Raw genomic sequence first — 15,622 nt, forward strand, 5'->3', positions numbered from 1 at the left:
TCCACAGGATCAGCTCAAAACATTGTAAGCAGCTGGTGTCCTCTCTATTCCATCACTGAATTATCAACATCCATTTGTATCTTTCTAAATATAATGTTAAACGATAAAACATCCACTCCGTCACCGCACAAACTCAAATGCTACAATATCACATATACTCCAGGTTCACATTTGACAATGATGCTACAAACAACTATAAATGTGTGTCTGCGAGAAATACCAGTGTAAGAGTGGACAGAGCCTAACAGATTTGTCGGTAGGCGTTCACAGGCAAGGATGCTGTGAGGTTCACCACTTTGTCAAACACATCATTGTATAAAGGACGCTACTACACAGGCTTAGGCACACTTCATAATAAAACTTCGGTAAAAAACAGTCACAAATGATTCCATTCTGTCCTTATTTACATTTTACACAGCATCCCAACTTTTGGGGAATCAGGGTTGTCACTGTTTTCCCTCGCAGGACTGAGACACATTGACAAACACTGATACAGCGCCTGCACACCGACTCCAAACAAACAAATCAGACAACAACTCATCCCCTGCTGATCTTTGTCACATAAAAAAAATTGAAATCATGCAGTCATACGGTACCTCTTTCTCTTTCCTCTCCAGAGCTTCTCTCTCCGTCTGTAACTGAGACTCCAGTGTGGAGTGTCGTGCCTCTGTGACGGATGCATGCTGCTTCTTTTGTTCAACCTGCGAACACACAACAACAACAACACGCACAATTATTTACAACATGCACATGAAAGGCGTGACGGAGAAAACTCTTGTGATCAAACAGCTTTTTCATGCACGCTACAAAAAGAACATTGTCCAGATTAATCATGAATAATCGCCTGCAACTGGAACTCTGATGTAAGCATTTCCTCCACTGCTCTTTTTGTTCACTCACCACAGCCCTCCACGAACACTGGGGGGCAATCTTGACAGTTGCTAGCCATAGCTCAGTATTATCCCTAAAAGCAGATTGCTGGTGGCTGCTGAAGTAGACCTACCCACACATTGTTCCCCCTCTCCATGCGTCCCAACCCTCCTCCAGTTCCTCCTCTATCTGTCACCTCATCTACATCCCTTCAAACACACCCTCAGCCGTGCTCCACAGCTATTGTTCTAAACTGCTTTTTCTCCCTCGCCGTCTCTGACATCCTTCAGCCCCCTCCTCCCCCTCCCCTTCCTAACCTTCTCCAGGGACTCAGCGCTGGCCAGCAGGGCCTGCTCCAGCTCGCGGATGCGGCTCTCCAGCTTGTCAATCTCTTCGTCGCGCTCTCCCAACTCACGACGCAGCTGCTCTGAGCTGAGCAGCAGCTCACTGCACCAATCCGCCTTCTCCTTCAGCTGGGAGGTCAGCTGGTCCACCTGGTAGTGAGTGAGAGAGAGAAGAGCGGGAGAGAGAGAGAGAGAGACAGAGAGAGAGAGAAGGGGGAGTGGTCGTTTAATGAGATTCGCTACCAGGCACCACTCGCTACAGCATAGCTGGTACATGTACAGCTAGCTGGGAGGTCAGCTGATCCACCTGAGAAAGGAGGGGGCCGAGAGTAAGAAGAGGTGCAGGGACAGAGGGGAGAGAGACATTTCATTCAGGGCGACACAAACCACAGAGCAGTACATTAACCAGGAGCACCGCTGGCAGGTGACTGATCCATCTGTGAGACGGTGAAAACATCAGCAGATCAATGAAGGGGAGGGAGAGGAGGTCACAGGAGGGAGGTTTGTTTGGGATTCTCTCAGAACGGGCAATACATTTTCTATCTTGATCGTCAAATATTCCTTCCGCTTGATTAAACAAGTACATGATGTTGATTCATGAAAGGCTGACTTTTGATCTCACAGAAAACTGAGTCTATATTCATAACAAAATGTCAGGCAGATGACATACACCCCCTCACAAGCAGCCCTTCATCAAATATTAATGTGACTAGAGAGTTGGATGGACTCACTCCATGAGCACTTCATCAATGAATGGTCAATTTATATTTGTTGTCAGGAAGTCGGTTTAATTTATTTCCTCCACCGTGGTCATGTTTTTACTCAAATTCATTGGTTGGGTGGGTTGTGAGCAGGATTACACAAAAACTACAGAACGGATTTCCTCAAAACTTGTATTGGGGATGGGTCTCGTCCCAGAGTAGACCCCATTTTTTTCTCACTGTCTTTAACATTAAAAGATTTTCAACATTTTTATTAATTCCTCAGAGAATAATGTAGGACTGTACTCTGCACTGCCTCAGAAAAAAATAATAAAAGCCTTGCAAAGCATACAAAAAGTAGGTTTGGTGTAATTATATTGAAAGATGACATAAACTTTTCCTCTCATTTTGTTTACAGATTTTGCTGTTGATTTCCCACTGGGACATTAAAGGAGGAGACAAGAGGAAGGAGCAGAGTGAAAGGACAACGTTTTGAAGTCGAGTCGCGTCCATACGAAGACATACAGCAGAGAGGGATCAAACAGGAGATAGGATGAGAGAGACTTACAGGCCATTTATTGCTACAGGGGTGGGCGGGATGACTAAAATGCACTAAAACGCTCTCTGGGGGAGACTTGATTCTACATGTAGCTAGAAGCAATACCTTAAAGGTTACTCCATCCACCTGTAATAGCCATGGAAGAGAGAAGGCAAAGGCATAAAGGATCAGAGGATGGACAGTTGAAGGGCAAAGGGGGGAAGAAAAAGCACTTAGTGATAGAAATGTGTCAGGAGTCTCTGAAAATCATTAAAATAGTAGGTTATCTTTGGGGGTAAGGCTGTGGGAGAATGATGTGCAAACTACATGATATAAACATTTAGGAAACTACAGTAACAGATGAAGCCTCTCAAAACTTCCTGTTTCTCCGTGACAGGGCCCTAATCGGTCCCTGACGGGTCTATGCTTGCACCTGGAAGAGTCAGTGATTGGAATGAAATCCCCCGCAATGACGTAGCGAACACGGGGCCGAATCGTAACGCCTCTAAGTGCCATGTGTGGAACCCAGTTGCAAAGGTTTATCTATCCACCAGGCAGAGCAGTGATGATGGAGGCAGAAGCACACAGAGCATATTTAATGATTATTAGGCTACCATATCACAAGGTCATCAATATTATGCTTCAGCTTTGTGTTTTTCATCAGTACTGTATCAAAGTGAAAGTAATAAGGCTGGGGAATTAATGATTTAACAGGAAGGATGTAGCTTACATCAGATCGATCAAAAATGATGTTATTCAACAAAGTGGCTCTGATCTCTCTATGCCACTCTGGTCAGACAAAGCCACACAAGCAATAGAGGCCAAGTAAGGATACTTCAGTTACAGAGACAGTAAAAGGACATTACGATACCAATGAGCATTAAATTCATCTCCCCAGACAGAATAAGTGACTTATCTTGTCAAATAAGGTTTCAGCCCTGGCAAGTGAAATGCACTGAGGGCCAATAAACATGTTATTTTAACTGGTCAGTGTCTTTATTATAAACACGAACTGGGTGTGATGCTCTACAGGCAAATTACTTTGTGTTGTTTAAAGATTCAATCGATGGGATTTGAGGACACGATTAGCGTTTCCAAATGTGCTGCATAGGAAGAAAACACTGTTGATCACAATTACATCTCTCCTTGCCGGGAGTGAGCTGGAGGCTAGATTGTGATTGGATGAAAAATGACAGTTGTGGATGAAATCCTTGACAATGCAGATTGTAAAAACACCAAAGACAGCAGATAACTAAATCATATGAGGGCACACATATAGACCATTAACTGGCTGCTGAATAGCAGCATATTGGCTCTTTATTAGTCGATATCAAGCACTGTCTAATGTCTTATTCTGCATGACCACAAACTTCTACACCAATAACCAGGAGTTGCCCTCAATAACCTCTTGAGTACTGCTCATTGATAGGAGGTACAAATACAAAACTACAAGCCTTCAGTCGTGTTCACAACGTATTCACTAGCAGAACCTGTGTGGATTAATAGGTATCAAACTACTAGTAAATCAGTTAGTTCATGGTTATCATGCGTGTACGTGTAATAAGAAGTGTTCCCACAACATTCGCGGTGAAATGATGAGAAGACCGATACTGCTATTTGGCAGCAAATATGAGGACTTTAAAAGGCAGGTTAAGACTTTTTACTATTAACGTGAAAGACAATACTTTCTGCACATAATGTGACCATCAACATTCAGTCATTGTTTCAGGGGGGCTCAAACTGACTTTCAATAGCTGCTGATGTCAAAAACCACACGGAAGACAAGCAACCGTATCAGGATCCGATAAGCTTTAACAACAATAAACAACAAAGCTAATGTTCTCTCAGACGTGTCATGTAACACCAATATCAAAGCAGCAGTTGGGGGCAGTAGGACAAGGTCTTAACAAAAGCTGGATCTACGATAAAATAATAAATTACATAAATTACACACAACAAATGGGAATATTAAGCTCATTAGTTGTTAAAATGCTCCACTACATCCATCGGCTAGTTGCTGACTTTTTTAGTTTGCTGTTCCGAACAGCAGCTAGAAGCAAAGCAGATGAGAGCACAGTGTTACAGTGAATCAGAACTGTTAAGTTGTGGGCTGTGAGAACAATGAGCTGTATTACTAAAACACGCTGTAGAGCTCAGGGGGTGATGATTCTCTGCGGGTTCGTCACTACAATCAACACCTTTCTCTGAGCAACTCAAACCAGTCATGATGCTGCACAAGAGCTGTGATTAATATTAGTTCTTGCGAAGACCTCACTCCCACTGCAGTGTGTGTTTGGTGATCATGCAAATTAAACTTTCATAGGGTCACGAGGACAAACAATTAAATCCCACTCGCTCTTCTGCGTAACACTTGCACTATTTGGTGTCATTTTCCAGGCAACACAAGTAACTTTACCAAGCTCTATTGTTCTGCTGTGTGACTCTCAGCTCAGTGTTTGAAACCACAGCAGTGTTATGTTCAGAAAATAAGCATCTCAATGAACACCAGGTCCTCTGGCAGAGGGCTGAGTTTTCTCATGTTACCTCATGGTTTCTTTGCTCTGAGCCAGTTTGCAGCTTCTGTGGGTTCTTCAGCTGTTGCTCCAGTTTCTGGATCTCCTGCTGGAAGAAATCTCTCTCGTGTTCTCGGTCCACAGCTTGTTCCTGGAGGCCAAGATAAAGACAGGACGATGAGAGACAGACACATGAATAAAGCGATATTAAAAAAATATCAAATCAGATTTCATTTTTTGACAGGCTTGTCTTAAGGGAAAAGACGTCTTAAATTCGATTGTTGTGACACTGGTTTCCTTGAATGCTGCACAATGAGTCTCTTTGTTTACAACAAAGGCTGCCAGTCTCCACTTATGTAAGAACAACTATTTTCTTCTATTAAAATGTCAGATTTAAATGATCTCAATTAATATTTACAGGATCACACTAATCCTGTTATGGAGTTTTTACTGCCTTGGTAAAGAATCAGAAACTAAACAGACATGTTAAATGATTCACGGTCAAAATACAAACCATCTGCAAAATAACTAAATTAAATGCTGACAAATGTTAATCAGGCATAAATATGAAATGAGCTCATCAACAGAGCAGAGTGGAGGGAATCTGCCCTAAAACCACATCCAGTAAATCTGCTGGCCCAATTATGATGACGGGAACGTATCTCATTAGAACACGAGCCAAATATGACGTAGAAGCACCAGTGCCCACAAATTATGAAATCATTATATTAGCTGTTATACAGTTTGACTTGCTTAAGTCGAAACCTGTATGATTTTTCAGCCGTGGGAATTCATGAAATAACATTCAGAGTCCACAGAGTTTACATTTACGCTCTTTTTATACTTTCAAATTTTTCCTTCTATTTCATGTCTCTAATTACTTATCTTTTTTACTTTCTCTATCTGTAAGCACTAGTATACTGATAATCTTAACTTGAATTTTTGTATTTAAGAGCTGTAAACACATCGTTTTTTGGCTTTCTGGCCTAAAAAAATGACTCAAAATGTTTACAGAATCTATACAACATGCTAGACAACATCAGAGGTAATTTTCTTCGTCACTTACATCGAGGAACCTTCTGTTCTTCTCCAGCTGTTTCTCCAGAGCTTGGACCTGCTGCTGGAGGTCTCCACTCTCCGTCCTCTGAGCGTGCTCCAGCTCGATCACCCTGTTGACCTGCTCCTCCAGCTCCGCCTCCAGCAGCTTCACCTGCTTCAGGAGGTCAGCGTTCTCCTTCTCCGCCTGACGCTGCACCTCCACCTTCTCTTTCATCAGCTTCTCCGTCTCCTCCAGCAGGTCTAAAGAAGACAGCGGAGGGAGGAGGAGAGGTTAGAAAACACTTCCTGTTAACTAAAAAAGTTAATTATTGGTTTTAGGTTTGATTTCAGTGACATACAGGATGCTGAGATGAAGCCGAAGAGTCTGAAGTCTGTGAGCCGTGGGATCAGATTTAATGCGAATTTTGCAGTGAAATGTTTGATGTTGTGGACACCTTCACAGCTTCAACTGATTAACTTCAGACTCTTCCGACATCTCAGTCAACTTCCCGACATAAAGCCCCGTTACCGAATGCGATTCCCCATCATGATGCCTCTTTGCCCTTCCACTGCCACCAGTGAACAAACCCACACCGGTTCACCCAGGATCAAACCCCGCAGGATTAGTGCAAAAGTAACAAGGTGAGAGAGTGCAAAACGACAGAACGAACATGTGGACAGCCCGGACAGTGCAATATCCATGCCCAATAAGCATTAACAGGCAAGGGAGAGAGGGAGTTCCTGAACGGCCAATCATCTCGCTCACTCAAAGAAATGCTGTAAGCAATGAAGCAAAAATAATGAAAAAAAAAAAAGACGCTGCAATTCAGAGTGTAGATGATTGACAATTAGGAAACAATGACAACATATAAATCTCTTAAGATAACTTTCATTTCACCATGCTGAACACTGACTCCAAGACATTAAAGAATGACGAACCAGGACATAAAAATCAGTCAAAAATGAAAAGCTGAAGCAAAAGGTTAGTGATTGAACTGAGTGAGTTTGTGCAAGCAAGCTCCAAGCTTAGTTGGTGAGTTGCTGGATCAGGGTTAGAGAGATACAATGTCACTCAGCTAACAGTAAACAATTATTAGAACATACAGTAGATATGACTGAGCCATGCTCAAAGTGGACACACCTGCTTCAGGTGCTGCAACCATTGCAGCTTCAACTAGGCCTACAGGAGAATAAGAAAGCACAGGAATGTAACATGCTCTTGGTTTTTTTTTTGTTTTTTGCTGTGAACAGGAAAACTCTTGGAAAAAGAAGAGAAAAGGGTGAAGTGATAGAACTGCAGTGCTTTTCTGACGGTTTCAAAGATGTAAGTTAAGGCTGCAGAAAGGATGCTGTGAAAGGAAAAGGTTTCCGTTTGGTTTTGTACCCTTTGATAAAAAAAATACTCACCATTTTATCAGAGAATGTACTCATGGGATACCTTTTTGATAATACAGGGGTTATAATGCAACATTAGCAGATACAGTTATCATGTTTCTGGAGCACCTTTAAGTTTAACAACTGTGGCACAAGTACCGGTAGCAAATGTTTCAGAAATATAGATAAAGAGTTGCCCCATTGTCGTTACACTGAAAAACATTCTAAAAATAAAAGTTTCATTGACTTTTTTAGCCATTAGCCTCAATTCCTGCAGCCCAGTGATGGCTCATACATTTTTTATGTCATTTTCATCAGACAGGAACACAAGAACTACAGAAGAAATCAATATGTGGCCCCTGCACCTTTGAATCAGAGCTGCAGCCCGGAACAGTACAAAGGCAAATTTCTATCTTTAATAATATTGATGTTAGATAATTACAACTGCTGTATGACAGACTCTGGGTTAATTATTTACACCAAATCTACGGCTGCTGTGTAATTCAAGGAGCAATTTATGTTTTTATTTAGGGAAGTGTCCTTCTTCAAACGCAGTCATGCAGAACAAACTTCTTGATAAATGATGACTTAAAAGTCAGCAAATGCAGAGTAAATTTCCTAAAATGTTCCTTTTAACAATAAGGACGATAGCTTCCTGTAAGGAGGCTTTTTCTTAATCTATGTATATTCATTTGCTTCACTGGTGAGGGAATTCTGGGTTACGTACGAAGCTCGCGTGGCCCGGCGTTCTCCTTCATGGCGTCTTGTTGCCGTGACAGCAGCTCCCGCTCCTCCTGCATCTGACGCCTCTCCTGCTCCAACTCGTGCAGTCGGCTACTTGTCACCTGCATGAAGACGTGACACTCAGTAACAGAAATAGTATATTTTCAATTAAAAGAGAGTGGTTTTCTAAATTTTCCTTATTTTGACTTTGATAGACGGTACTGCTTGTTGGTTTTGGTCTTTCAACGTGATTTGTTGACGATAAGAAAATCACAGAAGATATTTTCAGTTCTTCTTTCTTTGAATTACACCTCAGGTAATTACACGAGTCCCTACTTAACTGCACCGGCGCCAAATGTCAGGAATCTGCCTTAAGACATTAAGTCACAGATCATTATTTTCCCTCCTCTCTGCAGCTGGAATGCCTCACCTGCAGCTCTTGCTCGAGGCCCAGCTGGAGCTCATCCTTCTGACGCAACTGCTCCTCCAGCGCAGCCCTTTCACCCGTGTAACCGTCAATCAAACCTGAATGTGGGCAAAGCAAAAGGACAGTTATCAAGAGCACCGAAATACACATTCTCATTCGGGGGTTTGTGTTTTTCTTACCCTCTCACAATCAGTTAACAGAGGAATTAAAACTGAATTAATTTCAGCCTTGAGTTGAGCTTCAGTCACACGCAAACACACACGGCAGCCAACCAGATGAGTGAGCGTTCAACGGTGGGATACAACATCCAAGGTAACCGACAACACGCCAGCAAACGCAATAAATAGATACACGCAGGGGCACACAAACATGCATACAAATGCAGTAGCGGACACAAGTGAGCATGTCTGACCCATTTTGCTTGACATGAAGTACAAGACTGAGCTGTGAACACAATGAAATGCTCCATCATTACTGTACTGCTCCATCACAGGTCAGCAAGCATGAAGCACACGGAGGGTATTAAGTTCGTAGTTACAGGAGAGGAGGAATGCAAACACCGACTGACTGGCGAGAAACCATTAATTCATTGATTGTAGCTGGAATAAGACCAGTTCTGAGATCAAATCAATACATTTTGTGACCTGGTTCTTGTTTTGTAGCACTTGTTCGTTACATGAGAGAGGCAGAAGGTAAATGTCACCTGTGCTGTCAGGAGATAACTATTATTACAGATGCTTAAGCAGTAACCAAAGCTGTGTGTAAACTTTGCCTAAGGAGGGAACCAACACGACACACAGCTATCAGATGCACATGATCGTTGACTAGAAAAAACACTGTCCACTAACTACACAGAGCTCTCTTGGAAAGGTTACAAAGTCAGACATTTCATCCTGTTTAATGTTTTCAATACATCAATCAGTGAAAAAGATCTGTCCTCCAGGTTAAGCCTGTCTACTGCGTTCATTCAAAAACCAGTTTGAAAAGGCCGCACCCTGAGCTTTTACCTGCGTGTATCATTTACACACTGGGAAGAGAATTATCTGTGGCCTTTGAGCGAGAAAATGTACACGAGACATTGTGTTAGCAGGAATTAAGCACTCCTTAAAGTTAATGAAGGAAGCACGCCACAAAGACACAGCTGTTCTGTGACTCATTTACATCAGATGACAGGCTGAAAGTTCGGAGCATTCGCTTTTACAACTCCAACAATCAGTCTATTAACCAACAGGTCGTTTGGAGGAAAACTAATTTGCAAATATTATAATAAGTGACTAATCGTTCCAGTCATTTTAAAGGCAAAAATCTAAAGAAAACCCTTAAATAAAATAAATATCTTAATTGTCATTGTGCTTCTGTACTGCAATAAAATACAATAAATAAGTTTTTTAAAAAAAAGCAAAAGCAAATAGGTATTGAACATTAAAAATAGGGTCTGGCAATAGTGAAGTGACTCATGGAGAGGAACTTAACACCTTTAAGAGCTTTTTTTTTTCCTTTTGGCATTTGCACTGCCAATAGGACCTCCCTGAAGTGATGACAACCTAACTTTAGGGCAACATAAACCAACAAACTAAGGTCACTGCTGTACTGCTCCACTCTTCTGTCTAGCATGTGGTAATAATGCACCATGATTCTACTTGCCAGCCGCCATTAAAATCTGTTTTCTGCCAATCCTTTTTGTGCCAAGCAGTTGTTTGCGTTTTGTGTTGTCTGTTCTCCGAAGTTGGAGCCAAATGTGTTCTAAGATCTACGCTTGTCCACAGCTCCTGCGGTGTGGATACAATAAAATGGGTTCTTCAAAACCAAGTTCTCAGAACCATGAAAAGTAGTGGAGTAGTTGTGGAGTCTTCACAAAGACAAAATGGAATTAATGTTCTATTTGCTGAAAACTAAAATTCAAGTTCCCTTTCTTTGGAAAAAACAACAACATCTTTTTATTTAGTCTATTTGGTTTAGCAAAAAAAAGCTAATCAAAAACTTCATTGTGGGTGCTGAGAAGCTCTGCATGCTCTTTTTTGTCACAATGTTTTTACAAAGTGAAAGATTAGTCAAGAACATTTTTTTGCTTAATTTTGATTAATATATAATTAAATGAACTGCTAATTGCAGCCCTGTTCTCTACAATATTGCTCTTACTTTCATTTTCTACAGCTTGCCACATGATCTCCTGCTTTGATATTTGTCATTTAAAACTATAAAGCATTTTATGACAGCAAATATTTGCTATTCTTCAGCACAGGAATACGAGAAACAAACATTATAACAGGATACAATCAAAGTAAAAGATAATAAAAGATTAGAAAAAGCTATAAACTCACCATTGCTCAGTGTGCACACAAAGCCAGAGACAAAGACAAGACTGTTGTACTGTACATTCGCCAATTTGTGACCTATAATCAGAGTTTGGTGTGTGAGAGAGGATGTGGCTGCAACAGTTGACCCTCGAGGACCAGCTGTCTCTGACATCGCAGGGACAGAAAATAAACTGCACCCACAACAAGATCTGACACAGCACTGAAACTGTTCATCGACTCCCTGATGAATCAACTTTAATAGACTTTAATTTGTTCCCTTACAAATACCTTCATCTCCAGACACAACTCCTCATAATTTAGCTGTCAACACAAAGCAGAGACAGGCTGACAAAAGAAATTACCATTTGTCGATTTCTCACCACAGATGGCCTCACTCTCCTTAACTCTCCCTTTCTAACAGCTGATCCCATCACCCCCTGTAACACCCCCCTCCCCTCAGACACATGCACACATGTGTTTTCCCTTCAGTGCCTTATGCTCCTTGTTTTCTGTAATCACTCTGACATACAGACACACACTGTCACACCATAATTGAAGTGCGAACAGAACAAACTAACCTACATTTGAATCATACCAATGGCACGTGTCCCTTATTCCGAAAAATCAATCAATACAGTTTGTTTCATGTTAAAAAATAGGCTGCCCAGAGGAACTCACCCTCAGCCCGGTGGAGCTCCAGAGCCAGCTGCTCGCGTGCCCGGGCCTCCTCCGACAACCTCTCCTGCAGCTCCTCCTGCTTCTGCAGCAGCTCGTTCATCTCCTGGTTGTGGCGGAAGGACTCCCGCATCAGCTCAGTCTGGGTCATCCGGGCATGTTCAAGCTGTAGGGGGGGAAGAGGAAGGAGGTTGTGACACACGAGCAGAACAGTCCAGAAGGAAGAGACGGTAAAGACAGTGAAAAGAGGCACTCAGTCCTTGAAGATCAGTTTACTTTCTATGAGGAGAACTACTCATCTCGTCAGGGTTATCTTGGCTTGGGCTTGAGTCTTTCAATAGAAAGCTGATGGAAATAAGGGGTTTGAAAATAGATGCTATGAGGCCACATAACAGGAAGTTCCCAGATCCAGTATTTTGTTTCAAACATTAGGAGATGAAAGTCAAGATATCTAAGCAATAGCTGCATTAATCCATTGGTCAATCTTTTATAATATATCTAAATCAGAGGATCACCTCTTTTAGTTTATCAAGTAAAAGGAGCCAGTTATGATGCCAAATGTGATGGCGGGGTGGTTTCGACGTATACAGCTGCACTATCCACTGTCACTATCACATGAAATGGGAGCAGGTGAGAGGAACCTTTCTTTTGTTTTTACATGTTTACAAATGGAGCTGAGCCATCATTTAAATAATCGCTTCATGGACAAGTTCCCTGAGAGGTTAATTTGCCACTTCCTACAAAAAAGATGCCAACCTGTCGTCTCCTATGCAATTACTCATACCTTTCTGGATTAGAAAGTACATTTAAGTCAGCACCTTGAACATCCCTCTTACTGTATTTCCCTCCCTGTTTTATCTATGTTCTTGTTTTAATTATCTGATCACGTATTTTGCATCATTTTCTTTCTGAGAGTTTGGGTGCTCACATCATCGCACCAAATATTCCTGTTGTTCAAATTAATGATATAGAGCGAGTTCTAAATACAATTTAACAAAATTAGTTATTTAAGATCTTGTTTTCTGCATACATAATGTTTAGTCTTGTGTTATTCATTACAGTGGACCACAGTTCACTGCTTTCAATGTCCATTTGATTTTTCAAATCACTAAATCAATTACTGGTATTATTATTATTTTATTCATTTCATTATCATTTTCAACACACTTAGAAAAAGCTTCAGTTGTCACTTTAATGAATCCTACTGTTGAAGACAGTTTGACAACACAGTTCATAATCTCTATGCATAATATGCAAAAGACAGCCTTCAACCAAAGTGCATTGGAATAGCATTAAAAAGGAAACTTGTGCACAAATCAATAATTAAATGAGGTTACGTGCAGACGGATAATTATAATAATATCACATCCGGATTTGTGGTCAGGTGACAGAAGGCATTATATCCTTATGGCACAAGCATGAAATGATCATTATAAAATAACCGTTCAGCACGCTCACGATCATCTCGCAGTTACTTCCCACATATTTCCATATCTCCCTGAGCAAAGGTCTTATTGTAACACTGTGGGAGTCAGGAAGTGGTAACGTGACTCATATAATCTTTCACCTACTGCTTACCTATAAAAGCGCAGAGAGTGAGCACCTGAACTTGTACATGGAATGAGGTTTGTAGTTCAGGTCTGTACATGCATGTACAGACCTGAACTACTTAAAACAGGCTGTGAAAATGTACTGATACAATATTAATGAGCACAGTTATCTCCAGGCAATGTACAGACCCAATCGTTCTGTATAATTTAAAGACTGTCAGACCCAGTGAGTCAACCAGGTGTAAACTTACTGTATATGGAGGAGTGGGCAAGGAGATTCTGGAGATAACCTTAAGAAGGTGACCATTAGTCCTGTGATTGATATGTGATATTTGTGTCTGCACCACCACAGCGTTTTTCTCGGTCAAGGTGCTGCAAAGCGGGAAAGGTCGGGGAAGGGGTACCCGAGATTCAACCTCGTACACATCCTGGTCCGCCCCCTCGACCCAGGCCGTGCTCTGCATGCTGGAGTTCCAGTACGAGCGGTAGGAATCCATGATGAAGGGAGAACTTGTTATGTTGGAGCTGCTTTTCCCGACGCATCAAACCACCTTTCCATTTGCCACGATCCTTCAGGCTGAGCAGTGGAAGTGAGAGTCAAGTCCAGTGGGGGATGAAGCAGTGTTGTGGATAGCTCCAAGCAACAGTTTCTATGCGTTTGTCGCACACAGAAGAAGAGTAAACAAGACCTAGGGAGGGTGATAGTCACGTCATCTCAATCACATTCTGCCCAGTGAGGTAGAACAAGTCCAGGTAAGTATTGTGAGGGGAAAAATCATCGTTCAAAGTCGCGCCAAAAAGTGTCTTCCTCGGCAGCAGGTGGAAGTCACAGCTTGGTCCAGCATTCCTGAACATGACCACAGGAGGTGCGTAAACACAGAGGCAAGCATTTCTTCTCTTCTTGTCCTCTCTGACGATCAACCCGGTCTCTCTCTGTTCTCTCTGACCTGCTTTCCTCACAGGAAAACCATATCATGCCGCTCAGTGAAGCTCACACCCCCACGTCAGCTCTGGGCTTGCTCTGCTCTCTCTCTCTCTCTCTCTCTCTGCTCACTCACTCTCTCTCTCTCTGGAGATTCATTAACAATACTACGCGGCCGTAGCAACCCCGACCCGCAGGGAAGCCTCCCAGGGGCCCCTTTTAATTGTTTGGTCCAAGCGGCAGACAGGCGAGGGTTAAATGACAGCGCTTAGATGTTTCGCTCTTTCCCTTTTACTTCCTTCTTGGACTGCTGTCATTCCCTCTCCACGCATGCTCCCACGATCACACCACAATGTTACTCACTGTCGCCGGTGCCCTCTCCTGTCAGAGGAGGTCGACTCACCCTAAGCAGGCTACTGTCACCGATACGCTCACTTTAACTCTGTTTACGCAAAATCAAGTAAGATTAAATCCCAGACTTCAAGGGCAGACGAATGGATTCTTCTTCCACTTCCTACACCGATTGCTCCCAGCAGGATACTGTTCAGCAAAAGTGGGAGGGAAGCAGGTGTGGCTCCGATCTTGAGAGCCACTGGGGCAGGTAGGTTTGCAAATAGATCACCACACGCACAAATAACCCCGCAGACAACACACGCCCTTCCAGCAAAAAGTTGTCAAACTGGCTTCCCTCCCTATGTAACAGCAGAAAAAAACAATTAAGGCATCCTGACGCGCTGCCTCTTGGTCCCACCTACTGTCATACTGACTGCACACGAACAATTTACATGTCTCACCAGCTCATGATGGGAGTGAGCAGTGCATGAGCAAACACCTTTCCACAGGCAAATTATTTACAGCAGCAGCTCAACAAAAGACACTTAACATTCCTGACCGGCTCGTTACATCAATCTCCGTTCACGACGACCGATTCGCAGGCAAGACACGATGATCCAGCGCCGCGCACAGGCAAGATTAATGTAGATCAGATCAATAGGAGCAGGAAAATCATTGAACAAACCATTAGAGGGTCTGTTGATTACACGTTTATTGTGCTGTTAAATGTGTGTACTTGGATGAGATGTAAACTGTGTAACAAGTAATCTGCTTGTAAGAAAAATATAGCTGTAATGTTACCGCATGCATGCTGCTTACTACTAATGATTATTTCAATTAATTAAAGAATTTAACTGACTAATTCATTATCTAATTGGTCTTTCCTTTTGTGGTCTAACAAATAGTCCAAAAGCTACTATAACACATGACGAAGAAAACTAACAACTATTTTATTTGTTTATCAAGATGGAACCAGTGAATTCACTTTAGGTGTCAAATTGTTGAAGATTTAACCAATTATAATTTCAGTTCTATTCCTTACTATAACAACAATGCACTGCTAGTGGAGCAAATCTGAGTTTCTTGAGTTTGTGACACTGTGGTACAAATACGTACAAATAATAATTCTGAAAGTGACACAAGGAAATAAACTAGTCAGATGATTCTCTATTCTATGACACAAAAAAAGAGAACATGAATAAAGAAAGGTAGGGAGTATATTGTAATTGTAATTAAATTTGATGAATGTAAGCTTTAAAACCCACAAACACTTAAATAATTCAACACTTTACATTCTGCCCTCATGCACTCTGTGGT

The 15,622-nt window shown here is 42.0% G+C and overlaps 1 protein-coding gene across 5 annotated transcripts in view; it reads right to left on the reverse strand.

Annotated features, from left to right (window-relative positions):
* akap9 (A kinase (PRKA) anchor protein 9) overlaps positions 1-15,622 on the reverse strand; it is a 63,474-nt gene that overhangs the window by 13,159 nt on the left and 34,693 nt on the right. For 4 of the 5 annotated variants that reach the window (XM_037092256.1, XM_037092258.1, XM_037092254.1 and 1 more), the window contains 8 exons: positions 11,504-11,666; positions 8,532-8,626; positions 8,106-8,223; positions 7,146-7,184; positions 6,033-6,265; positions 4,998-5,117; positions 1,188-1,364; positions 597-701 (listed from right to left, as the gene is read on the reverse strand). In XM_037092256.1, the coding sequence (XP_036948151.1) occupies positions 597-701; positions 1,188-1,364; positions 4,998-5,117; positions 6,033-6,265; positions 7,146-7,184; positions 8,106-8,223; positions 8,532-8,626; positions 11,504-11,666 (1,050 nt within the window). The remainder of the gene's footprint in view (positions 1-596; positions 702-1,187; positions 1,365-4,997; positions 5,118-6,032; positions 6,266-7,145; positions 7,185-8,105; positions 8,224-8,531; positions 8,627-11,503; positions 11,667-15,622) is intronic. The other variant, XM_037092255.1, reaches the window with a different exon arrangement.

The sequence above is a fragment of the Acanthopagrus latus genome, chromosome 3 (genome assembly GCF_904848185.1).
Source record: "Acanthopagrus latus isolate v.2019 chromosome 3, fAcaLat1.1, whole genome shotgun sequence".
In the NCBI taxonomy this organism is placed as follows: Eukaryota; Metazoa; Chordata; class Actinopteri; order Spariformes; family Sparidae; genus Acanthopagrus; species Acanthopagrus latus.